This window comes from Heterodontus francisci, chromosome 5 (genome assembly GCF_036365525.1).
Source record: "Heterodontus francisci isolate sHetFra1 chromosome 5, sHetFra1.hap1, whole genome shotgun sequence".
NCBI classification, from domain to species: Eukaryota; Metazoa; Chordata; class Chondrichthyes; order Heterodontiformes; family Heterodontidae; genus Heterodontus; species Heterodontus francisci.
Genome location: NC_090375.1, coordinates 144,913,379 through 144,940,097, shown reverse-complemented (window position 1 = coordinate 144,940,097; position 26,719 = coordinate 144,913,379). Strand labels below are relative to the sequence as shown.

Genomic DNA, 26,719 nt, shown 5'->3' with positions numbered 1-26,719 from the left:
CACGCAAATGCCAGAAGTTGCTGTCAGTTACATGGGGTAATTACGGCTAATGCCAACAGTTTCACCGTCATTACAACCATCAATTCCAGGCCATTGTTCTGAAATTAAAATGTTAATTACTAAGTTGAATGCAATGGTAAGATTTTGCTTTTTAGGCTGCTTTGTGGATTCTCTTTTTATTTTGTACCGCACCATCATCTAGCATAATGTTTCAAAAGTTTATTTTAGAAACACATCTGTAAAAATGCATTTAGGACTGTTTTTCTCACGAATCTCCTTTTTCTAACCACAATTACAGCAAGCTGATACTTCCACCCTTTTGTACATTAAAAAAAAAAATTATATAGTTTAGACATCTGCAGGGGGTGTATGTCATGATGCAGTTATCAAAGTGGACTCATTCTAAACCCTTGTAACAGATTTTTAATGGTAGTGTGAGAAAGAAGCTACCTCTTTGAAACAAAGTAGTTTGTGATGGAATTTTGTCTTGCACTTATCTTGCTTATTTTAGGCCGACAATCAAAAATCATATCTGTGCATTATTTCATGGTGGGAGAAATGATGAGAGGAAACTTTCCAATGTTTTGCTGTCTGGATGGTTTAGTCTCGCAAGTGCTAACCGTTAGCAGGATTCATATTGGGTGTGGGGTTGGGATGCAAAACCACCTTGCCTCTGCAATTTTGAGAATTACCAACCATTCTAAGTGGCCTATTAAATTTTATTTTACTGTCTTATGCCAGCTCAAATCCTATGAAAACATTTTTCACTGTTTGTAGTCCTACATAGGAGTGGAACTAGCCTCATCTTCCTCTTGCCTCCCCAGTTGAATTAGTTCCGATTGGATAACATGAGTATAATTGATTGCAAATAGTCTTTTGTACTTTGAGATATTTGTTTGGATATTTTATGTGGAATCTGGAATATAATTTACTATAGTTAAATGTGCAGAAAAAGAAGTAAAATGGCACTGTCCATGTGAAGAAACGTTGCCAAATTAAACCTCCAACGGAATGCTAGGTTTATTGTGTTGATGATAAAAGGGATCATTTTTAAAATGCTCTGTTTTTATCTTTACTATTGATTCTAGCTTATTTCTCAGCATAGTAACCACAGTGGAAGTGGCAAGCAATTTGGGTAGGAATTTGTAATGATAGCAACAAAATAGTAACTACTGTCAACAATTGCCTCAAAATAATTGGCTAGAAGGTGAGTTACTTGACCAGGGAAGAAGGATGGGAATAGTTTTCCATGAGTTGTAATGTAATAATTGGGGGATTTCTGTAGAGTTATGTTCTAGCGACAAAAGGATAAATTGATGGGTTGCGTGAAATGCCTTAACACTTGCAAAGAGGGGCACCAAGCTCATGGCTGTGCTAGATAAGTTAGCAGCACGCCAGAAATGGCTAATAACTGAGAAGTAGGTAAACATTCTGTTTCAGTGATCATTGCACATTTTAGATTTAATCTAATGAGCTAAGGAGAGAAATATGTAAATCTTTAGAAAAAGGTTATTTTTCAGATATGAGAAGAGTTTGCATTTGTATATCACATCAGGTGGGGGGAGAGAGAGAGAGAACAGCTTTAAAACAGCACGGGAACTCCTGGACCAGCGGAGCAGGTTGGGGGTTGGGGGGTGGGGGTGGGGAAAGAGAGAGAGAGACAGTTTAAAAACAGCATGGAAACCCGAGGTGTGACATCACAAGAAAGTTGTAAGTTGGTTGGCTGGTGAGTATTTTGCTAATTTGCTAATTTTTCTTTCAAAACACAAGTAATGTATCAGTAATTGTAAGCTTTTATTAGTATTAGTAAAGTTTAGTGATTAGTAAGTTGCTTGGTGTAAGGGACGGTGTTTTAATAGCCATCTTAGGACACTGGAATTGGGGAAGATCGATAAATAAAAAGGACTAAAACTTTTAAATAAATACCTAAAACACATACCTGTGTAATTGAGAAATATATAATTCTTAGTTGTAGGCGGTACTAGCATTTAATAAGCACAGTAAATTGTAGTATACATAAGAATTATTCTAAGTTAATTAAGAAAGTGATTGAAGTAAATTTAACTAAACAACATAAGTAAATGGCAGGACAGGTGTTGTGTTGCAGCTGTGGACTGTGGGATCCCCTGGACACCAACGCGATCCAGGACAGACACGTCTGCAGAAAGTGTCAGCAGCTAGAGGAATTCCGGATCAGGATTATTGATCTGGAAGCTGAACTGCAGACACTGCGCACCATCAGGACGGGGGAGAGATACCTGGACACTTTGTACCAGTAGACAGTCACATCACTTAGAATAGGGTTGTCTGTTTTGGCCAGTGCTGAGGGACAGGAGGATGTGACCATGAGTGAGGCAGGTAAAAGGACTGAGCAAACAGTGGAGGAACCTCAGCCTTTGCAATTATCACAGGTTTGAGTTGTTTTCAACCTGTGTGGACAAAAGCGAGGTCTGCAGGGTGGATGAGCAGACTGCCCATGGCACCATAGTACAGGAAGCCGTTCAAACACAGGGAACAAAAAGGAAAGTAGTGGTTGGGGACAGTATAGTGAGGGGGATTGATACTGTTCTCTGCAGCAAAGAGCAAGAATCCAGAAGGCTGTATTGCCAGGGTTCAGGACATCTGCTCAGGGTTGGAGAGGAACTTATAGTGGGAGGGGGAGAATCCAGTCGTCGTGATCCATATAGGTACCAATGATATAGGCATGACAAGGAAAGAGGTTCTGCATTTAAACTAAATGGTTTTAAACTAAATGGTGGGGGCAAGGGATCAAATTTGGGAAGATGTGGTAAATTAAACAGTAGAGGCCAGGCAAGAGTGAAAGGTACAAATATGGGAAATGATAAACAGTGTGTGACAGGAAGGCATAGAGAGTACAAATCTAAGAGTAAATCAGCAGATAAAGCTAGAGGTTACAAAAATAATAAAAGGACAAAACTAAAGGCTCTGTATCTTAATGCACATAACATTTGAAACAAAACAGATAAACTGGCGCAAATAGGAATAAATAAGTACGATCTGATTGTCATCCTGCAGCCATGTCTCTCTAATAGCTTAGATTGACATAGATTGGGACCTGAATATTGAAGGGTACATGACATTTAGGAATGACAGGAAGCTAGGAAAAGGTGGAATGGTGGCTTTGTTAATTAATGGTATTAGCACAATGACCGAAGTTCCAAAAACCAGAATGTAGAAGCAGTTTGGGTAGAGATGAGAAATGATAAAGGCAAAAAGTCACTTGTGGGAGTGGTGTACAGGCTGCCTAATCCACATGGTAGGAGAGGCTTTCGAGGAAGAAATAATGGGAGCTTGTCAGAAAGGTACAGCAATAATCGTGGGGAATTTTAATCTACATATAGACTGGAAAAATCAGATGGGCAAAGGTAACCTAGATGAGTTCCTATGATCTTTTCAGAATAGTTTCTTAGAACAGCATATTCTGCAGCCAACCAGAGAGCAGGCTATATTAGACCTGATATTGTGCAACAAGATGGGATTAATTGATGACCTCATAGTGAAGGCACCCCTAGCCAGCAGTGATCATAATATATTTGAATTTTACTTTCAGTTTGAGGGAGAGAAGATTGGGTCTAAGAGTAGAACTTTAAACGTAAATAAGGGCAATTATGAGGGCGTGAAAGCAGAGCTAACTAAAGTGAACTGGCAAAGTAGGTTAAGGAATAGGTCAATAGAGATGCAATGGCAGACATTTAAGGGAATATTTCTAAATACACATAATAGATACATTCCAATGAGAGAGAAAAATTCCAAGGGGAGGACCCACCACCCGTGGTTAACTAAAACAGTTAAAGAAAATATCAAGCTTCAAGAAAAAGCATATAATTGTTCAAAGATGTGTGGCAGGTCAGAAGATTGGACAGAATATTTTTTAAAAAGCAAAGAATGACTAAAAGATTGATCAGGAGGGAAAAATTAGAGTATGAGGGAAAGATAGCTAGAAATATAAAGACAGTAAGAGTTTTATAGATATTTAAAAAAGGAAAGAGTTAACAAAGTGAGCGTTGGTCCTACAGAAAGCGAATCTGGGGAATTAATGGGCGGCACAGTGGTGCAGTGGTTAGCTCCGCAGCCTCACAGCTCCAGGGAGCCGGGTTCAATTCTGGGTACTGCCTGTGCGGAGTTTGCAAGTTCTCCCTGTGGCCGCGTGGGTTTTCGCCGGGTGCTCCGGTTTCCTCCCACGGCCAAAGACTTGCAGGTTGATAGGTAAATTGGCCATTGTGAATTGCCCCTAGCGTAGGTAGATGGTAGGGAACATGGGATTACTGTAGGGTTAGTATAAATGGGTGGTTCTTGGTCAGCACAGACTCGGTGGGCCGAAGGGCCTGTTTCAGTGCTGTATCTCTAAATAAATAAATAATAATGGAAAGTAAGAAATGGCAGTTGAATTGAACAGGTATTTTGCATCTGTCTTCACTATTGAGGATACAAGTAACATCCCAGAAATAGCTGTAAATCAGGAAATGGAAGGGAGTGAGGAACTTAAGAAAATTACAATCACCAGGGAAGTGACACTGAGCAAGTTGTTGGAGCTGCGGGCTGACAAGTCCCTGGGTCCTGATGGACTTCATCCTAGGGTCTTAAAAGAAGTTGTGAGTGGGATAGTTGATGCGTTGATTTTAATTTTCCAAAATTCTGTGAAGGTTCCATTAGATTGGAAAATAGTGAATGTAACTCCTTCATTCAAAAAGGGAGGGAGACAGAAAGCAGAAAACTACAGACCAGTTAGCTTAACATCTGTCTTGGGGAAAATATTAGAAGCTATTATTGAAGACGTTTTAGCAGGGCACCTAAAAAAAAATTCAAGGTAATCAGGCAGAGTTAACATGGTTTTGTGAAAGGGAAATCATGTTTAATCAATTTAGAAGTAATGAAGAAGTAACCTGTGCTGTGGATAAAGGGGAACCAGGTTTTGAAGAAGTCATTTGATAAGGTGCCACATCAAAGATTATTGCAGAAAATAAAAGCTCATGGTATAGGGAGTAACATTGGCATGGATAGAAGATTGGCTAGCCAACAGGAAACAGAGTAAGCATAAATGGGTCATTTTCTGGTTGACAAGAAGTGACAAGTGGTGTGCCATAGGGATCAGTGCTGGGGCCTCAACTTTTTACAATTTATATAAATGACTTAGATGAAGGGAGCAAAAGAATAGTTGCTAAATTTGCTGATGATGCAAAAATGAGTAGGAAAGTAAGTTGTGAAGAGGACACAAGGAGGCTACAAAAGGATATAGATAGGGTAAATGAGTGGGAAAAGAGCTGACAAATGGAGTATAATGTGGGAAAATGTGAAAGTGTCCATTTTGGCAGGAAGAATAAAAAAGCATACTATCTAAATGGTGAGAGATTGCAGAAAACACGAGGGGACATAGCTTTAAGTTGAGGGGTGATAGATATAGGACAGATGTTAGAGGTAGTTTCTTTACTCAGAGAGTAGTAGGGGCATGGAACGCCCTGCCTGCAACAGTAGTAGACTCGCCAACTTTAAGGGCATTTAAGTGGTCATTGGATAGACATATGGATGAAAATGGAATAGTGTAGGTCAGATGGTTTCACAGGTCGGCGCAACATCGAGGGCCGAAGGGCCTGTACTGCGCTGTAATGTTCTAAAAAAAAAGCTCTGAGATGCAGAGGGATCTGGGTGTCCTAGTGCATGAATTGCAAAAGGTTAGTGTGCAGGTACAGCAAGTAATTAGGAAAGCTAATAGAATGTTATCGTTTATTGCGAGGGGAATTGAATACAAAAGTAGGGTGATTATGCTTCAGTTTTACAGCGCATTGGTGAGACCACATCTGGAGTACTGTGTACAGTATTGGTCTTATTTAAGGAAGGATGTAAATATGTTGGAAGCAGTTCAGAGAAGGTTTACTAGACTGATACGTGGAATGGACAGGTTGTCTTATCAGGAAAGGTTATCTGTCAGAGGGTCATGAGTCTTTGGAACTCCCTTCCTCAAAAGGCAGTGAAAGGAGAGTCTTTGAATATTTTTAAGGCAGAGATAGATAGATCCTTAAAAAGCAAGGGGGTGAAAGGTTATCGGATGTAGGCGGGAACGTGAAGTTTAGGTTACAGTCAGATCAGCCATGATCATGTTGAATGGCGGAGCAGGCTTGAGGGACCGAGTGGCCTTTTCCTGCTCCTAATTCGTATGTTCATTATGCGCTCAGAACATCCCAAATCAGTTTATGCTCAAAGATTGCATTTGAAATATAGTGACTCCTGCAATGCTGTCAAATATTGCAGATAATTTTTGTGCACCAAGGTCAAAGTGAGTGCATTTTGTGAATTGTTTATTGTGGTGTCAATTGCGGGAAGAATATTGACTAAACATCATCAGAACTTGTGCTCTTTTGAACAAAGAACAGTACAGCACAGGAACAGGCCAATCGGCCCTCCAAGCCTGCGCCGATCTTGATGCCTGCCTAAACTAAAACCTTCCGCACTTCCGGGGCCCATATCCCTCTATTCCCTTCCTATTCATGTATTTGTCAAGATGTCTCTTAAACGTCGCTATCATATCTGCTTCCACCACCTCCCCTGGCAGCAAGTTCCAGGCACTCACCACCCTCTGTGTAAAAAAACTTACCTCGCACATCCCCTCTAAACTTTGCCCCTCGCACCTTAAACCTGTGTCCCCTAGTAACTGACTCTTCCACCCTGGGAAAAAGCTTCTGACTATCCACTCTGTCCATGCTGCTCATAACTTTGTAAACCTCTATCATGTCGCCCCTCCACCTCCGTCGTTCCAGTGAAAACAATCCGAGTTTTTCCAACCTCTCCTCATAGCTAATGCCCTCCAGACCAGGCAACATCCTGGTAAACCTCTTCTGTACCCTCTCCAAAGCCTCCACGTCCTTCTGGTAGTGTGGCGACCAGAATTGCATGCAATATTCTAAGTGTGGCCTAACTAAGGTTCTGTACAGCTGCAACATGACTTGCCAATTTTTATACTCTATGCCCCGACCGATGAAGGCAAGCATGCCGTATGCCTTCTTGACTATCTTATCCACCTGCGTTGCCACTTTCAGTGACCTGTGGACCTGTACGCCCAGATCCCTCTGCCTGTCAATACTCCTAAGGGTTCTGCCATTTACTGTATACTTCCCACCTGCATTAGACCTTCCAAAATACATTACCTCACATTTGTCCGGATTAAACTCCATCTGCTATTTCTCCGCCCAAGTCTCCAACCGATCTATATCCTGCTGTATCCTCTGACAATCCTCATCACTATCCGCAACTCCACCAACCTTTATGTCGTCCGCAAACTTACTAATCAGACCAGCTACATTTTCCTCCAAATCATTTATATATACTACAAACAGCAAAGGTTCCAGCACTGATCCCTGCGGAACACCACTAGTCACATCCCTCCATTCAGAAAAATGCCCATCCACTGATACCCTCTGTCTTCTATGACCGAGCCAGTTCTGTATCCATCTTGCCAGCTCACCTCTGATCCTGTGTGACTTCACCTTTTGTACCAGTCTGCCATGCGGGACCTTGTCAAAGGCTTTACTAAAGTCCATATAGATAACATCCACTGCCCTTCCTTCATCAATCATCTTCGTCACTTTCTCAAAAAACTCAATCAAATTAGTAAGACACGACCTCCCCTTCACAAAACCATGCTGTCTCTCGCTAATAAGTTCGTTTGTTTCCAAATAGGAGTAAATCCTGTCCCGAATAATCCTCTCTAATAGTTTCCCTACTACTGACGTAAGGCTCACCGGCCTATAATTTCCTGGATTATCCTTGCCACCTTTCTTAAACAAAGGAACAACATTGGCTATTCTCCAGTCCTCTGGGACCTCACCTGTAGCCAATGAGGGTGCAACGATTTCTGTCAAGGCCCCAGCAATTTCTTCCCTTGCCTCCCTCAGTATTCTAGGGTAGATCCCATCAGGCCCTGGGGACTTATCTACCTTAATGCTTTTCAAGACACCCAACACCTCCTCCTTTTTGATAATGAGATGACTGAGACTATCTACACTCCCTTCCCTAGGCTCATCATCCACCAAGTCCTTCTCTTTGGTGAATACTGATGCAAAGTACTCATTTAGCACCTTGCCCATTTCCTCTGGCTCCACACATAGATTCCCATCTCTGTCCTTGAGTGGGCCAACCCTTTCCCTGGTTACCCTCTTGCTCTTTATATACGTATAAAAAGCCTTGGGATTTTCCTTAATCCTTTTTGCCAATGACTGACCCCTTTTAGCCCTCCTAACTCCTTGCTTAAGTTCCTTCCTACTGTCTTTATATTCCTCAAGTGCTTCGTCTGTTTCTAGCTTTCCAGCCCTTACAAATGCTTCCTTTTTCTTTTTGACTAGGCTCACAATATCCCACGTTATCCAAGGTTCCCGAAACTTGCCAAACTTGTCCTTCTTCCTCATAGGAACATGCTGGTCCTGGATTCTAATCAGTTGACGTTTGAAAGACTCCCACATGTCAGATGTTGATTTACCCTCAAACAGCCGCCCCCAATCTAAATTCTTCAGTTCCTGCCTAATATTGTTATAATTAGCCTTCCCCCAATTTAGCACCTTCACCCGAGGACTACTCTTATCCTTATCCACAAGTACCTTAAAACTTATGGAATTATGGTCACTGCTGCCGAAATGCTCCCCCACTGAAACTTCGACCACCTGGCCGGGCTCATTCCCCAATACCAGGTGCAGAATGGCCCCATCCCTAGTTGGACTATCTACATACTGTTTCAAGAAGCCCTCCTGGATGCTCCTCACAAATTCTGCCCCATCCAAGCCCCTAGCACTAAGTGAGTCCCAGTCAATATAGGGGAAGTTAAAATCACCCACCACCACAACCCTGTTACCTTTACATCTTTCCAAAATCTGTCTACATATCTGCTCCTCTACCTCCCGCTGGCTGTTGGGAGGCCTGTAATAAACCCCCAACATTGTGACTGCACCCTTCCTATTCCTGAGCTCCACACATATTGCCTCGCTGCATGACCCCTCTGAGGTGTCTTCCCGCAGTACAGCTGTGATATTCTCCTTAACCAGTAATGCAACTCCCCCACCCCTTTTACATCCCCCTCTATCCCGCCTGAAGCTTCTAAAGCCTGGAACATTTAGCTGCCAATCCTGCCCTTCCCTCAACCAAGTCTCTGTAATAGCAACAACATCATATTTCCAAGTACTAATCCAAGCTCTAAGTTCATCTGCCTTACCTGTTATACTTCTCGCATTGAAACAAATACACTTCAGACCACCAGTCCCGCTGTGCTCAGCAACATCTCCCTGCCTGCTCTTCCTCTTAGTCTTACTGGCCTTATTTACTGTGTCCTCCTCATTTATTTCACGAGCTGTCCTACTGCTCTGGTTCCCACCCCCCTGCCACACTAGTATAAACCCTCCTGAGTGACGCTAGCAAACCTTGCAGCCAGGATATTAGTGCCCCTCCAGTTTAGATGCAACACGTCCTTCTTGTACAGGTCCCATCTGTCCCTGAAGAGAGCCCAATGGTCCAGATATCTGAAATCCTCCCTTCTACACCAGCTGCTCAGCCACGTGTTTAGCTGCACTATCTTCCTATTTCTAGCCTCACTGGCACGTGGCACAGTGAGTAATCCAGAGATTACAACCCTAGAGGTCCTGTTTTTTAACTTGCTACCTAACTCCCTAAACTCCCCCTGCAGGACCTCATCACTCTTCCTGCCTATGTCATTGGTACCGATGTGTACCACAACCTCTGGCTGCTCTCCCTCCCCCTTCAGAATGCCCCCTGTCCGTTCAGAGACATCCTTGACCCTGGCACCAGGGAGGCAACATACCATCCTGGAGTCTCTTTCACGTCCACAGAAGCGCCTGTCTGTGACCCTGACTATAGAGTCCCCTATAACTATTGCTCTTCTGTGCTTTGTCCCTCCCTGCTGAACAACAGTGCCAGCCGTGGTGCCACTGCTCTGGCTGCTATTGTTTTCCCCTGACAGGCCATCCCCCCAACAGTATCCAAAACGGTATACGTTAGAGAGGGAGATAGCCACAGGGGATTCCTGCACTGACTGCCTGCCCCTTCTAGCGGTCACCCATCTATCTGCCTGCATCTTGGGTGTAACCACTTCTCTAAAACTCCTGTCTATGATGCTTTCTGCCACCTACATGCTCCTAAGTGCATCCAGTTGCCGCTCCAACCGATCCATGCAGTCTGTGAGGAGCTGCAACTGGGTACACTTCCTGCAGATGCAGTCGCCCGGAACGCTGGAAGCGTCACGGACCTCCCACATCTCACAGGTGAAGCACTTCACCCCTCTAACTGACATTTCTATCACTAATTAATAAATTAATTTAAAATAAATAAATGCTTATTAAATCCTTACTAAATTATGATACACTTAACTATGTGGTCCCTAGTGCTAGATTTCTACAATAAATACTAAATGCTATCTAAATACAGTAATCTCCTCCCTCTGGTTTATTTACTCTACTTATTAATTAGTTAATTAGTGTTTTAATCAATTTTTATCAGTTTTATTTTCAAATTCGGTACAGATTCCCTCCCAGCCAATTAGGTCACAGGTTTCCTGTGACTTCACTTTTTCAGTTTTTTTTCCCCCCACCCGAGGTAAGTCCGGAACTCCGCCCTCCAAGTCTTCTCCGAGAATGTAAAATAGAACTTTAAGATCCTTTGTCTACTGGAACAGACAAATAGAGCCTTAGATTAACATCTAATCCAAAAGATGGTACTTTTTAAAAAATCTTTGTTTTCGCCCTTGACGTTTTTGGCTGTTAGAAACATAGAAAAATAGGAGCAGGAGTAGGCCATTTGGCCCTTCGAGCCTGCACAGCCATTCAATACGATCATGGCTGATCATCCAAACTCAGTAACCTGTTCCTGCTTTCTCCCTGTATCCCTTGAACCCTTTAGCCCTAAGAACTATATCTAACTCTTTCATGAGAATATTTAATGATTTGGCCTCAACTTCTGTGGTAGAGAATTCCACAGGTTCACCACTCGCTGGGTTAAGAAATCCCTCCTTATCTCAGTCCTAAATGGCTTACCCCTCATCCTTAGACAGAGGCAGGGTGATGGTACTTCTTCATCAGCTTTTTTCTCCTCTGGGCCTGTGTAAGGAAGGGGAGAGGGTGCCCTGGGTTTCCCTCATGTTGCACCCTAGGTGAGCCCTAGTTCCATATGTCCTTGACTGCGTTGACATATTGTGGCGACATCTAGACAAGTTTCAGAGCATCCTCAGGCTAATAAACAGAAAAAAACTTACTTAAATTGCTTTAGCTGCCGTTCTTTCCAATAAGAACATAAAAAATAAGGAGCACCTTGAGTCTGTTCTGCCATTTAGTAAGATCATGGCTGATCCCACCTGATTCCCATACCCCTTGATTCCCTTCAAGTCCAAAATCTATCAATCTCAGCCCTGAATATACTCAACAATTGAGCAGCATCAGCGTTCATGGGTGGAGGATTTCAAAGATTCAGAACCTCGAGTGAAGAAATTTCACCTCATCTCAGTCCAAAATGGTCTCCCCTTACCCTGAGACCATGCCCTGTATTTTTAGACTCGGCGGTCAGGGAAAACAGCCTCTCAGCATCTACCCTGTCAAACCTTCTAGAATCTAGTATGTTTCAATGAGATCATCTCTCATCCTTCTAAACTGTAGAGTAGATAAGCCCATTCTATTCTATCTCTCATCCCATGAATCCATCCAGTGAATCTTCTTTGCACCCCTCGAAGGCGTATGTAATCATCCTTGAATACGGAGACTAAAACTGTACGCGGTATCCCAGATGTGTTCTTCCCAAAGCTGTGTACAATTGCAGCAAGGCTTCCTGACTTCTGTACTCCAATCTGTTTGCAGAAAGGGTCAAGATACTGTTTGCTTTCCTAATTGCTTGCTGTACCTGCTTGTTAACTTCCTATGTTTCTTGTGTAAGGACACCCAAATATCTGAATGCCAACATTTAATAGTTTCTCACCATTTAAAAAAATTCTGTTTTTCAATTCTTCCTGCCACACCTCACCCTTCCCCACATTATCCTCTACCTGCCACCACTTAGGTATACCCACAGTGCTTTTAGGGCGGGAGCTCCAGGCTTTTGACCCAACAACAGTGAAGGAATGGCAATAATAGTTCCAGGTCAGGATGATGTACAACTTGGAGGGAAACTTGCAGGTGGTGGTGGTCTGCTGCCCTTGTACTTCTAGGTGGTAGGGTTTGTGGGTTTGGAAGGTGCTGTTGAAGGAGCCGTGACAAGTTGCTGCAGTGCATCTTGTAGATATGTGCGTCAGTGGTGAATGTTTGTGGACAGGGTACCAGTCAAGGCTTTGTCCTGGATGGTGTCGAGCTTCTTGAGTGTTGTTGGAGCTGCACCCATCCAGTGGAAAGTATTCCATCACACTCCTGACTTGTGTCTTGTAGATGGTGGACAGGCATTGGGAAGTCAGGAGGTGGGTTACTCATCGCAGAATTCCTAGTCGTGACCTGCTCTTGTAGCCATTGTATTTATGTGGCTGATCCAGTTAAGTTTCTGGTCAAAGGTAACCCTCAGGATATTGATGGTGGGGGATTCAGTGATGGTAATGCCATTGAATGTCAAGGGGAGATGGTTAGATTCTCTCTTGTTGGCCATGATCATTGCCTGGCATTTGTGTGATGCAAAATTTACTTGCCACTTATTAGCCCAAACTTGAAGGTTGTCCAGGTCTTGCTGCATGTGGGCATGGACTGCTTCAGTGGCTGAGGAGTTGGGAATGGTACGAAGCATTGGACAATCATCGGTGAACATCCCCACTTCTTACCTTATGAAGGAGGGTACGTCATTGTTGAAGCAGCAGAAAATGGTTCTGCCTGGGACGCTACCCTGAAGAATGCCTGTAGCAATGTCCTGGGGCTGGGATGATTGACCTCCAACAACCTCAACCATCTTGCTTTGTCCTAGATATGACTCCAACCAGTGAAGAATTTTCCCCGATTCCCATTGACTTCAATTTTGTTAGGGTTCCTTGATGCCCCATTCGGTCAAATGCTGCCTTGTTGTCAAGGGCAATCACTGTCACCTCACTTAACTATCTACACTACACCTGGTCCCTTCACATAAGTCATGAATATAGATTGTAAAGTGCTGAGGCCCAAGCACTGATCCTTGTGATACTGATCTTTGTGGTCCCCCACTAGTAACAGCCTGCCAACCTGAAAATGACCAGTATATTCCTACTCTCTTTTTTGTCTTTTAACCAATCCTCAACCCATGCTGATATATTACCCCCTACTCCAAGAAACCTTATCTTGTGTAGCAATCTTGTAGAATGCCACTTCAAGTTCTTGCTTGTCTTTGAAATGCAATGAAATAGCATTACTAGATCCCCTGTTTTTAGGCAATAACTTAAATATTTTTTACAGTAAGTAAACTTAGCTACCTGCTCCAGTGTAATAGGAAAAAACATGACTTCTAGAGTAAGCTCAAATTGAAATTCATTTTGTGCAAGTTCTTTTTGTCCCTTTTTTAATTTCACAAGCTTCACCAGATGCAGTTCGGTTAACATTCTTTGGAAGTCTCAGCCAGTTTTACTTTTAAGATTCTAACTGTACTGTCATCTCTTTCAAAGCCCCAGTTTGTACGATTTTTTTTTCTTAAAAATAGCTGATTATTTTCAAAAGAAAAAGTAGCAATGACCGGAACCAATTAGAATTTAAATAACTGTCTGAAAATGTTCAAAGCCATGCCAATCAGACACTTTTCTAAACAAATATAAATCATAAGATGTTTGTATTTGAATGAAGTGGCTTGGCTCCAGGCATTAATCTTTTGGACAAACTTACAGATTATTGCAGCAAGCTGAACTTGAACCACCATCTGTGAGTAACATTGCTAAACCTCATATTCTATGACTGTTAAAGAACCAATACTCAGCTAAATCTTAAAACAAAATACTTCATTTTTTAAAATCATGGATACCTCCAGCAGTGTGGCACACCCTCAAAACAAAAATGTCAGCCTAGAATACATGCTAAAGTCCCGATTGGGGCTTGAGCGTGCACTCATCTGTCTCTGATGATAACGTGACTAGCTGAACCAAAATGATACTTGTGTGGAAGGTTTCAGTTGGAAGTAGAATTGTAAAAAATAACTGACAGCATTTTACTTTTAGGGAATGTGGTTATATTAGGTGAAAAATAGCAAGAGACCAAAACAACCTAAAATGTGAGCTATGTTTTTTTTAATATATAGGGAGTTAAAATGTTGAATGAATGGAGAGTCAAGTTGTAGTGAATGATTTCTATATTGCGTATTTTTTTAAAAATTTTTTATTTAGAGATACAGCACTGAAACAGGTCCTTCGGCCCACCGAGTCTGTGCCGAGAAACAACCACCCATTTATTATTAACCCGACAGTAATCCCATATTCCCTACCTACACTAGGGGCAATTTACGACAGCCTATTTACCTATCAACCTGCAAGTCTTTGGCGGTGGGAGGAAACCGGAGCACCCGGCGAAAACCCACGCGGTCACAGGGAGAACTTGCAAACTCCGCACAGGCAGTACCCAGAATCGAACCCGGGTCGCTGGAGCTGTGAGGCTGCGGTGCTAACCACTGCGCCACTGTGCTGCCCCTAGAAGGGGGCGTAGAGTACGAGAAGGGCATCAAAAGTAAGTTGCAGATAATAGCAAGAGAGACCCAAAGGAGTTATGTTTTTCTCTATAATCTTTTAACATGCTACCTAGATAGGTGGTTGGCAAGTTCCGTACAAACAATATTATGAGTATGTTGTTTGCACAGACCCTTCAGTTTTGCTCTGGAGTTCCCTCCACTAATCTGCTGTCCTTACCTGGTCTGGCCTACATGTGACTCCAGACCCACAGCAATATGATTGACTCTTACATGCACTCTGAAATGGCCTAGCAAGCCACTCAGTTGTATCTACCCGCTATGAAGTCAATAAAAAAGAATGAAACCGGACGGACCACCCGGCATCGACTTAGGCACCGGAAACGACAACGGCAAACCCAGCCCTGTCGACCCTGCAAAGTCCTCCTTACTAACATCTGGGGACTTGTGCCAAAGTTGGGAGAGCTTTCCCACAGACTAGTCAATCACAGCCTGACATAGTCATACTGACAGAATCATACTTTACAGACAATGTCCCAGATACTGCCATTACCATCCCCAGGTATGTCCTGTCCCACCGGCAGGACAGACCTAGCAAAGGTGGCGGCACAGTGGTATACAGTCGGGAGGTAGTTGCCGTGGGAGTCCTCAACATCGACTCCAGACCCCATGAATTCTCATGGCATCAGATCAAACATAGACAAGGTAACCTCCTGCAGATTACCACCTACCGCCCTCCCTCAGCTGATGACTCAGTACTCCTCCATGTTGAACACCATTTGGCGGAAGCACTGAGGGTGGCAAAGGCACAAAATGTACTCTGGGTGGGGGACTTCCATGTCCCTACACTTAACTAATCTTGCAGTAGACAAAGGAAAAATAATACAACAGGAATGCTAATCAGATAGCAGTAATACATAGCTGGCAACATTGGTACATGGCAATCTAACTTTAAATATGAGGACGATACTTGAACAATGATTGCAACTATGGTGTTAATTTTATGTTCATTCAGGAGTTTTGATTATAAACTCCACTTTGGATCGTGCATAGGTTAGTAATGTGGGCACATAAGCACTATGATGACTTTTATTGTAGGACCTGTTTGATAATAGTTATAAGAATTTTATTTTCCAAACACATCCATTGGATGGCACTCCAACACTTTTCAACATAATCAAGTGTAACCAGTAGCTGTGAAAATATTTTTGGCTGTATATCTTTTCTTTGTCTTCAGCTAAGTATAAAATGATCAGACTCTTGCATAATATATTAATTTTTCAGTGCTCTGAAATTTGCCCCCACCCACATCAAGTCTCCTGAAGGTAGAGATTCCTTGCTGGGTACACATCACCTATCTCACCAAAAAAGCCATTCTTCGTAGATGAGCATCTGTGTTGCCTGAACAGCTGAGTGGTCTTGTGAGCCAATGTTTTCTTCTTCTGACATCCAGACTTGTGCACTTCCAGCAGAAGCTGGGAGATAGTAATCAGGAGCAGGAACACTTATTTAAATTTTTCTACTTTTGTGTCCTTGACGCCAATTGTAACATCCTCAGCACTGCTGCAGCTCAGATCATTGGCTCAACCTAGAACAGGCTTTCAATCTGGTCCATGGGCTCAATTCCTCATTGCCTTAACCAGCTGAGCAAATGCTGGAAGTCTGAAATAAAAAGTGAAAATGCTAGAATTACTACAGCAGGTCCAACAAGAGCTATGAAGAGTTTTTTAAAAAGTGATATTTTGGATGTAGACTCTATCAAATCTGACACAGGATCTACACCTTAAGCATTGCTACCATCTTTTTATCTGAATGCAAACAGAGCGACAGTATATTTTTAGCATTTCTATTTTTGTCTCACTGACTTATTGTCTCAAATGTAGAATGATTTGGTGTAGAATTTCCTTATTGCAATGTGTACAATAACCTCAAAATCCTGTTTTCAAAAAATTCAGGATATGTATATACTTTTTAACAATCAAAAAATAACTTGAACAGTAAGTAGTGAAAGCAAATGTTTCAGGTGAGGTTTGAAAATATAGTGTTAAATTAATGTTACTAATGGGAAATTTTGAGACCAAGATTGAAGTAAATGACCTTCGATGGATTTCGGATTTTCTAGTATCATGCATGCCTTCAAAAAATAAATTTCTCCATTGTCACTCTCCAGATTCCTTTTGGATTGCCCCAACACATGAATGAAGGGCGAAAACGAATAGAAAGAGAAAAACTTTAGTCAATTAAACTTTGTTTTTTCTGCAGACCATGGATATTTTTGTCTCACCACTTTAGATATTTTTATTATATAAGTTTTTTGGAAAATTTCCCTTGACCTCTGAGGGTAATCTGACAATCTTGGATAGCTAACACAGTGTTATGACCAGGTGAGAAAGGTGTCTAGGGGCCCCTCTCAGTCTTCACCTGGTCTTGCGTAACAGGGTTTAATTTTAAACACTTTTTTTTAAGCTGCCTTTTAGTGAATCCTTGTTCACAGCTTTCCAATTATTCGGCAAAGAAACCAGCACAAGCAGTCTTTCTCAGGTTTAAAGAAGAAAAGTTGAAATTTATTAAGCTTAACCTCTAATTCGGTTAACGCCTATGGATACACGACGCGCCCACACTAGCATGCATATGCGATACACGTATGCAAATAGAGACAAAAAAGAGCAGAAGAAAAATAAAGTGGAAAAGTTTGAGACACTATCTAAAGAGTTGTTGTTATGGTTCTTCGAACTCACTGTCGAGTTCTTGATTGTAGGTAGATCTTGCTTTTCATTGGGGCCCAGTATTCTTCTTAAACCTTGTTCACTGTAGGAGACTTGGGGTTCATGGGTCTTCAGTGGATTCAGAGGCTTGTGAGAAAGAGATGGGAGCAGACGGGAGAGAGATCTTCTCAGTCCAGGAGCAAATAGACACTCTGCCTAAACTGTTTGTACAAATTCAAAAACCTCAGGTTGCCCAGCAGGTTAGTCATGCGACCAGCTGGTTTCACCATGTCTGTTTGTGTATTCAGCCATCTTAGCAGTCTACCTGGAATGCGAGTTCCCCCACCTTCAACGTCTGGTGATCAAAAGTCCATTGTGGGTTGAATGTGTCAGGGAATGGCTGCTTTGTCCTTTAAACACTGTCTGTTTATATGCAAGTGTCTTTCCAGCCAGGGCTGATCTGTTTAACAAGTCCTTTCTTCACTCCAGTAAGAGTTTAAAATCAATGTCCATGACAAAATTAATGTCCTCATTTTTGGCAGATGGGGACCTAGCATGACGATAGCTAGCTACATTGTTCAATTCCAACCAATTCACCTTTCATGGGTGCCTATTTAATAACCCAAGCATTGCAGAATTTGTTGCAACTATAGAGATTTAATCTTTAACTTTTTATTTACATCTTTCAAGCTGGTTCTTAAGCAGATACTGAGTCCCTCATGTATAGTAACATCATTTAGTATTCTAACCGCAGCAAGTGCTTCTAAAATGGACCAGACAGATGTGTGCAAATTATGAAAGGATATTTTATGGTGATTTGTTCCACCAGGAGCTGCTTGAGGCTGCAAGGATTGTAGATACACCTACTTTCCTACTTCACACTATCCTAGGGATCCAAGGATAAATAAAATTAAATTGAGCACTGTATATATGTTATTGATTGAATAACAATGAAACTATTCAATGAATTGCTTTATCTTAATTTCCCAGACTCCAGCCTGATAAAAAGAATGTATGGAAGTTGCAGTATAAGGATACAGATCCTGACATGCCAGCATTAGACGAGAGCTTGCTTAGCTAGTTCTCAAGCACTGTTTGCTATATTTGTGTGAACACTTCTGTGTCTCGATCTCTTACTAGCACTGTACTTTTTCAGTTACTGTAAATTCTTGTATATCGTCATTTGGAGGTGGTACAGCTAGCACCACTGGATGTTGGTCTTGTACCCTGGCGAGTTGGGTGAAGAACATCAGAATGACCTGAGCACATGGTTCTTTTATTGAGTTACATATTTTGCTGTATTTGTTACTGGCTTTTTGAGATTCATATTTTTAGTGCAGTAAATATCTGTTTTCAATGGTCTGTATTTTGATGGCCACTTCAACCCTGTTTCAGTAGATTTGTGTTAAAAAGTGACCCCTGACAATGCAGCAGCCCGCTGATGTCAGCAGAGCGCTCCAAGCTGCATACATGTGCACACTGTCTCCTACATTCAGTGAAATGCTGTGCATGCGCAGCCTATGTCTTGCCAGGACTAACTGGCGCATACGGAAGAAAATGCTGTTTCCCCCCCCCGCCCATCCTGCTGTCCAGCCATTTGCTCCGTGCTTCCCTTCCTCCCCCGGGCCCCATCCCACGCTCCGACATTTGATTGTTCCTCACCACGCCACTCAACGAAGCAAGGCGGGCCGCGAGGGGTGACGGGGCAATGTAGGAGCGAGTGGCTGACTGGAGGGAAGCAGCATGGCCTAGAGCTAGCAGTCAGAAAGTGGGATGTGGGGTGTAGCAGGGAGCGAGCGGCCAGAGAGTGGAATTGGGGGGGCGGTGGGGAAGAGGGGAGCGAGCAGCCGGAGATCGGGATGAGGGGGGTGGGTGCGGGGGGTGGGGGTAGTGTGGAGCGAGCAACCGGAGAGTGGTTTTGGCGGGGGTGGGGAACTGGGGAACAAGTGGCTGGAGAGCGGGATGGGGGTGGCGGGGGGTGGGGAAGCGGGGAGCGAGCGGCCTGAGAGTGGGGTGGGGGTGGGAAGCGGGGTTCGAGTGGCCGGAGAGCGGGATGGCACTGAAACCTCACTGAATTACACTGGGTGTGCAGCACTGTCAGAGGTGCTGTCCTTCTGATGAGACTTTAAATAGCACAACATTCTCAGAGTATCAACCAAAACATGTCTATTGTGTGCTGCCATATTTGCTTATGAAACGACAGTCACTGCTCCTAAAGTAATTCACTTTAAGTGAATTAAGATGACTAGGTACTATATAACTGGTGGATGCGCAGGAGGGAGCAGGGACTGTTGGGGGTGGGACGGAGGCGGCGGTAGCAACCTTTGAGGGGATTTTTGGGTTGAATTTGTTTTTCTGTGATAAATTGAGCAGCGCCATCTTTAATCCTGGGAGCTGCCTGAATGTCGCAGACAGTGACGTTTCAGTGGAACAGGCTGCATTTGTGCGTGTGCTAATACTGCGCCCACCTAGTGGTTGCATTGTCAGCAAACGCAGCCTTTGTGTTAACCCTCCAATTGCACTTGGGAACCATGGTTCAAAGAAATGATAATATGTGGACCGAACCTTCAAGTGAAATTTTGGAGGCACATAAAAACACAGCAAAAATTAGTTTGTAGGAGTATTGTATTGAGGCAATACAATGAGTTGAAAACACAGCAGAGTTTGTTCTAATACACTGTTACATTAATGTTTATGGAATTTGTATTCTTTTCCAGCCATACCCTGGGCAAATAAAGCTAAGCAAACCAGTGGCTCTATGGACTCAGCAGGATGTTTGCAAATGGCTAAAGAAGCACTGTCCCAATCAATATCAGACCTACAGTGAGTCCTTCAAGCAGCATGATATAACAGGTAGTGTAAAAATAGAAAAATCTTTTGGGGGGGGGGGGGCTAGGGTGTAGATGTCAAAATGTTATTACAAATGAATGATAGTTGAGGACACTAATGTTTTTTGATTTTTTTCCTCCCAGCTCTCCTCCTCAGTTCCTAGCAAGCTATGCAACAGTTGTGCAGAGGGGCAGATACCTGGTCTACCTTTTTACCACTGTTGCATATACTAATGCTGCTATTTGTGCCCCACCCCTCCCCCAACCCTCCCTACATCCAGTGTGACTGAAATTATGTACACTGACTGAGGATTGTGTGCAGCCTCCTATTCTTCTCTGGTGCTCTGCAGTGATGCTTAAACTGACCATCCTGCATCTATTCTGAATTCATACTTTACTACTTTGATGGTAGCTTTTGGTAGAACTACCCTTTATAATCATTCTCTTATTTTGCTGTGATTGTGCATTATCTGGGAGTGAAATTCTCTTTGATAAATGATTAAAAATAATGTCTGTTTTCACCTCATTGCTGACCAGCTCAGACCTATCGTTCTCGGAAATTGCTTGCTTTGAAGCCATACATTCCTATAATTTTGTCAGTTATTCATTCTGGAAAGAAAAACGAGCATTCTTCCTTTTTTTGGTGAAGGATGAATTTCAGCCCTAATGCTTTGATGTACATTTGTGCATTCAGTGTCCAAGTAAGAAATTAATTGTACCTGAAGATTTACTTTTGACTTGTGGGATGACTAGATATATTTTCTCTTGTTCCCTTTGTCTTTTTTTTCCCCTTGTGCTTTTTGTGGCGACACTTCATGCGCATTAAGGTGAATTGAGAAGTTTTTGACTTAAAAGTTCATTCACCTCTCAAAATTGACCTAATTGTTGGAAGACAATCTCATACACCTGTGATTTTGTTTTTCATGATCTACCAGAGCTAATTTTGTGAATTATTTGTGTATACCTGTGCTTAATTTTTTGATGTTGCAGCCAACCTACATCCGTTGGGAACTGAGACTTCCCAGATTCTTTCCAGATAAAAAATTGTGTCTGAAAGAGATTTGTGGAGTGTTTTTATTTTGATTATTTTTCACAACATTTTAACCTAAGTCCCCAAGATGGAAAAAGTTTTTTTTTTTAAACATTTCCTGGACCCCACAAAAGTTACTTAAAATTCAAATTTGTTGTCATGTTGCAGTAGTTATTTCATGTTGGCTTTCATGCCATTCACATATAAACATGATTGGAATGGCACGTGGGTTGAATTTTGAGTAGGAGATGGAGCTCTCGACGTTAGGGTTTTCCAGTATCAAGTGATGCCACATAGGTTAAGGGATACTTCGAGAAACCTCTCTGAGAGTAGTGAACCCAGTAGTGGTCAGTTCTCCTAGCTGAGGTGATAGACAATAGGCACAGTGGTTAGCATCACAGCCTCACAGCTCCAGCGACCCAGGTTCGGTTCTGGGTACTGCCTGTGTGGAGTTTGCAAGTTCTCCCTGTGACCGCGTGGGTTTCCGCCGGGTGCTCCGGTTTCCTCCCATAGGCAAAGATTTGCAGGTTGATTAGGTAAATTGGCCATTGTAAGTTGCCCCCAGTGTAGGTAGGTAGGTGGTAGGAGAATGGTGGGGATGTGGTAGGGAATATGGGATTAATGTAGGCTTAGTATAAATGGGTGGTTGTTGGTTGGCACAGACTTGGTGGGCCAAAGGGCCTGTTTCAGTGCTGTATCTCTCTATTACTCTTTCTATCTATTACTTGGAAGGAAAACACGAAACAATTGGAAGATTATGCTTGGAAATTTTAAATGGGTTAATTGGGACAACCTTTTGACATTTTAAAACCGAAAATGTTCTGGTGGAACTTGCTGCTGTAATTCTACCATTTTTAGAGAAAAGTGTATATCTGTAAATGCGGGGAAAAAATATGTTAGCACTTTTTTTTCAATTTGTACTTTTTACATATTGTAATGAAACGCATTCCAGGAATGACATTTCATTCCGCCATGGGTGGAGGTGTTATGATCCTGTAGTTTATTTTCTTTTCACGAAAGTATGCGGTGTGCCTTTAAAGCTGTAAAAGGATCAGTGCTGCTTTAAGGCAACAGGCTCCAGGGACTGTGAGCAAGGAAAGTGCATCTTGCTTGCCCCGGGATACAGCCACTCAGAGACTGAGGATCAAGAGATACAATGTTACTATTTAATTTTGAACTGGCATATCGTAGAAACAGACTGTTTTAACTCTCAGACACAGACATACAGTTGGACCAGCATGAACCGAACAGAGTCCTCTGATAGTTTAAACTGAAGGAAGGTGAATTTTAGACTGATCACTTTGTCACCCCTCAAAATTCCAAAGCCAAATTGATTAATTGAAGTGTATGCGAGTTGTTGATCGGCTGAGGTCATCGCTGAACGAAAGTGGAGCTGCAATTTCGGGTGTTGGACATTTTCTTTTCCCCCATCGGATGGCTGTGCGGACTTCAAGCAACCTTGGACTGCTCCACATTGAAAGATTCCACTTCAGCAGGAATGTAAATCTGCAAGGGCACTAATGTTTCTATTTTAAATGTTGTTTATAGCTTAGTAGTATTTAAGAATTTAGTTTTTCTAATTAACAGTTACTTTGTTGATCTAAAAACACCTGGCTTGGTTAGTTTTATTTGGGGGTTAATAGATGGTCAATTTGGCTGTGGTTTTCTTTAATTTGGAAAGTTAGGCAATCAGTGGCAGGGTGGGACTTAATCAACTGTGGTGAGAGAAACGCACAGTCAGAATAATATATTTTGATTGGGGGCTTTGTCTTGAGCGGTCAGTCATAACAATAGCTGTGCCTGCATGCGTACTCCAGAGAGAGGGAGCTATAAAAGTGCTGGTGTGGCTTGTGGCTGGTGGAATCTGCTGTTGTAGTTGGATATTTTTGTTTAAAAAAAATCCCAAGTTTCTAATTTCTCTTCTAAAGCAGTGGCTGTTGCTCTGGAAACTGAATGGTCACTTGAAGGAAATAAACCTGCAGGGCTATGGGACCAAGTGGGGGAATGGTACTGACTGGATTGCTCTGTGGAGAGCTGGCATGGACTCAATGGGCTGAATGGCCTCCTTCTTTGCAATAAATGACTGTTAGGGTTTGGAGACCTGTGGAAGATCAGTAGTAGTAGAAAAAATCCTAACCTTTCAAATCTCTTTTTAGCTGTAACTCCAGATAATCTCCGAGTGAAGCTTCAACTTTCCATTGCTTTAATATGCTTCCTTTTATAGAATGCCCAGAGGATACATAATACTGTAGTTGCAGCCTCACTATGTTGTATAAATTCAACATTGCCTCTAAATACAAAACCCTTTGCCTTTTTATAATCTTATCTACTTGTATCGCTACATTTTTAATGATTTGCACACCAAGATTGCTGTACTTTATTCCATTTAAAATCTTGCCCATTTTAAGGTACGACTCCAATCAGTGAAGTGTTTTCCACCTGATTCCCATTGACTTTTGCTAGGGCTCCTCGATACCACACTCAGTCAACTGCTGCCTTGATATCAAGGGCAATCACTTTCACCTCACCTCTGGAGTTCAGCTCTTTTGTCCATGTTTGGGCCAAGGCTGCCAAGTGGCCCTGGCGGAACCCAAACTGAGCGTCCGTGAGCAGGCTTTTGCAGTTTTAAGTGGCACATGACAGCACTGTTGATGACCCCTTCCATTAATTTGCTGATGATCGAGAGTAGACTGATGGGGTGGTAACTGGCCGAAGTAAATTTGTCCTGCCTTTTGTGGACAGGACATACTTGGACAATTTTCCACATTGTTGGGTAGATGCCAGTGTTGCAGCTGTACTGGAAGAGCTTGGCTAGGGGTGCAGCTGGTTCTGCAACACAGGTTTTCAGTACTACAGTCGGGATGTTGTCAGGACCTGTAACTTTTACAGTATTGAGTGTCTTCAGCCGTTTCTTGAGATCACGTGGAGTGAATTGGATTGGCTGAAAACTAGCATCTGTGATGCTGGGGCCCTCAGTAGGAGGTCGAGATGGACCATCCACTCGGCACTTCTGGCTGAAGATTGTTGCAAATGATTCAGCCTTTTCTTTTGCACTGATGTGCTGGGCTCTTCCATCGTTGAGAATGCGGATATTTGTGGAGCTCTCCAGTTAGTTGTTTAATTGTCCACCACCATTCACGACTGGATGTGGCAGGACTGCAGAGCTTAGATCTGATCCATTGGTCGTGGGATCCCTTAGCTCTGTCTATTGCAGCTGCTTCTGCTGTTTGGCATGCAAATAGTCCTGTGTTGTAGCTTCACCAGGTTCACACCTCATTTTTAGGTATGCCTGGTGCTGCTCCTGGAATGTTCTCCTGCACTTTTGATTGAACCAGGATTGATACCTTGACTTGATGGTAAAGATAGTGTGAGGGATATGCCAGGTCACGAGATTGTGGTTGAATGCAATTCTGCTGCTGATGGCCCACAGCGCCTCATGGTTGCCCAGTTTTGAGCTACCAGATCTGTTCAAAATCTAACCCGTTTACCACGGTGGTAGTGCCACACAAAATGTTGGAGGGTATCCTCAGTGTGAAGACAGGACTTCATTTTCACAAGGATTTTGCAGTGGTCACTCCTACCAATACTGTCATGCATCTGCAACAGGTAACATAGTGAGGATAAGGTTCAGTAGGTTTTTCCCTCTTGTTGGTTACCTCACCACCTGCCGCAGACCTAGTCTAGCAGCTATGTCCTTTAGGACTCGGCCAGCTCGGTCAGTATTGGTGCTACCAAGTCATTCTTGGTGATGGACATTTCAGTAGCCAACCCAGTATACGTTCTGTGTCCTTGCTACCCTTAGTGCTTTTTCCAAGTGGTGTTCAACATGGAGGAGTACTAATTTATCATCTGAGGGAAGGCGGTAGGTGGTAATCAGCAGGAGGTTTCCTTGCTCATGTTTGACCTGATGCCATGAGACTTCATGGGATCCAGAGTCAATGTTGAGGACACCCAGGGCAACTCCCTCCCGACTGTATACCACTGTGCCGCTGCTGCCGCCACCAACATGTCTGGAGAGTCTGTCCTGCCGGTGGGACAGGACATACCCAAGTGGTTGTGGTGTCTGGGACATTGGACATAAGGTATGTTTCCGTGACTATGACAATGTCAGGCTGTTGCTTGAGTAGTGTGTTGGACTGCTGTTAAAATATTGGCACAGCCTCCAAAGGACTTTGCTTAATATCTATTTGAAAAGGAAAAGTTTGTAGAGCTAGAAGGAAAGAATAGCAGTAGGGGGTAACCAATTCGATGACTCTTTAAAGAGCTGGCACGGGTACGGCAGGCCAAATGGCCTCCTGCGATGCTGTAGGATTCTCTAACTCCTTTAGGGCTTGAACAGCATGAGGAATTCTATTTGTCCATTTCTTTGTCACATGTTCACTGCATAAACTTTGCAGGATAGAGAGGGAATGTAACTGGAATCTTGATCTCTTTTACATTGCCTTTTACTCTGGCTAAAACCAGTTTCCCTAATGTATGGTGTTCTAAAATTGGGAACCCGATTAACAGACCGACATTTCATTCCTACAGTATTTTTTAATAGCTGCTTAAAGCTGGCTCGGTGGGCCCAAGTCATCTCACAGTTTAAGTTCAATCTTACCAATATCCTATGGAGTAAAATCAGTAATATGAGTATCTAGGAACATGAGAAACCCAAACAACCCCAGCCAATTTTTTTTTTTTTACAGATAACTCTTCACTATTTGTCACCTTTTAACCTTATCCCTCAATCCCTTTCTTCCCCCATTAATATAGAAATAAAGCCTCAGCCATACTAGAGGACAGTTGGGAAGTTGTACTGTATCAAAGCATCTTTGACTTGAAGAAATGCGTCACTGTAATGCATCACATTAGACAAAAATAATTTCAAGCTTATTCCAAAATCAGAGGTGGTTGAACTTTTTTTTTCAATATTATACTTTAAGGCTAGATTATGTCCTAAGCAATATCTCTCGCATCAGGACCTCACATACAAATTGCAGCATAAATAATCTGAGTTAAAAATATATTATCAAAACGATGCATTTTGGGAGGACTAACAAGGAAGGGAATGCACACTGGATGGTAGGACCCTAGGAAATATAGAGGGTCAGAAGGACCTTGGTGTACTTGTCCATAGATCACTGAATGCAGCAGCACAGGTAGATAAGGTGGTTAGGAAGGCATGTGGGATACTTGCCTTTATTAGCCGAGGCACAGAATATAAGAGCAGGGAGGTTATGATGGAGCTGTATAAAATGCTAGTTAGGCCACAGCTGGAGCACTGTGTACAGTTCTGGTCGTCGCACCATAGGAAGGATGTGATTACATTGGAGAGGGTTCAGAAGAGATTCACCAGGATGTTGCCTGGGCTGGAGCATTTCAGCAATGAAGAGAGACTGAAAAGGCTAGGGGTGTTTTCCTTCGAGCAGAGAAGGCTGAGAGGGGGACATGATTGAGGTATACAAAATTATGAGGAACATAGGAAGAAACTTTTTCCCTTAGCGGAGGTATCAATAACCAGGGGGCATAGATTTAAGGTAAGGGGCAGGAGGTTTAGTGGGGAT

General features: G+C 42.7%; 1 protein-coding gene across 2 annotated transcripts in view; it reads left to right on the top strand.

The window, feature by feature from the left end:
* samd12 (sterile alpha motif domain containing 12) overlaps nt 1–26,719 on the top strand; it is a 170,836-nt gene that overhangs the window by 63,272 nt on the left and 80,845 nt on the right. For both annotated transcript variants that reach the window (XM_068032190.1, XM_068032191.1), the window contains exon 3: nt 20,033–20,168. In XM_068032190.1, the coding sequence (XP_067888291.1) occupies nt 20,033–20,168 (136 nt within the window). The remainder of the gene's footprint in view (nt 1–20,032; nt 20,169–26,719) is intronic.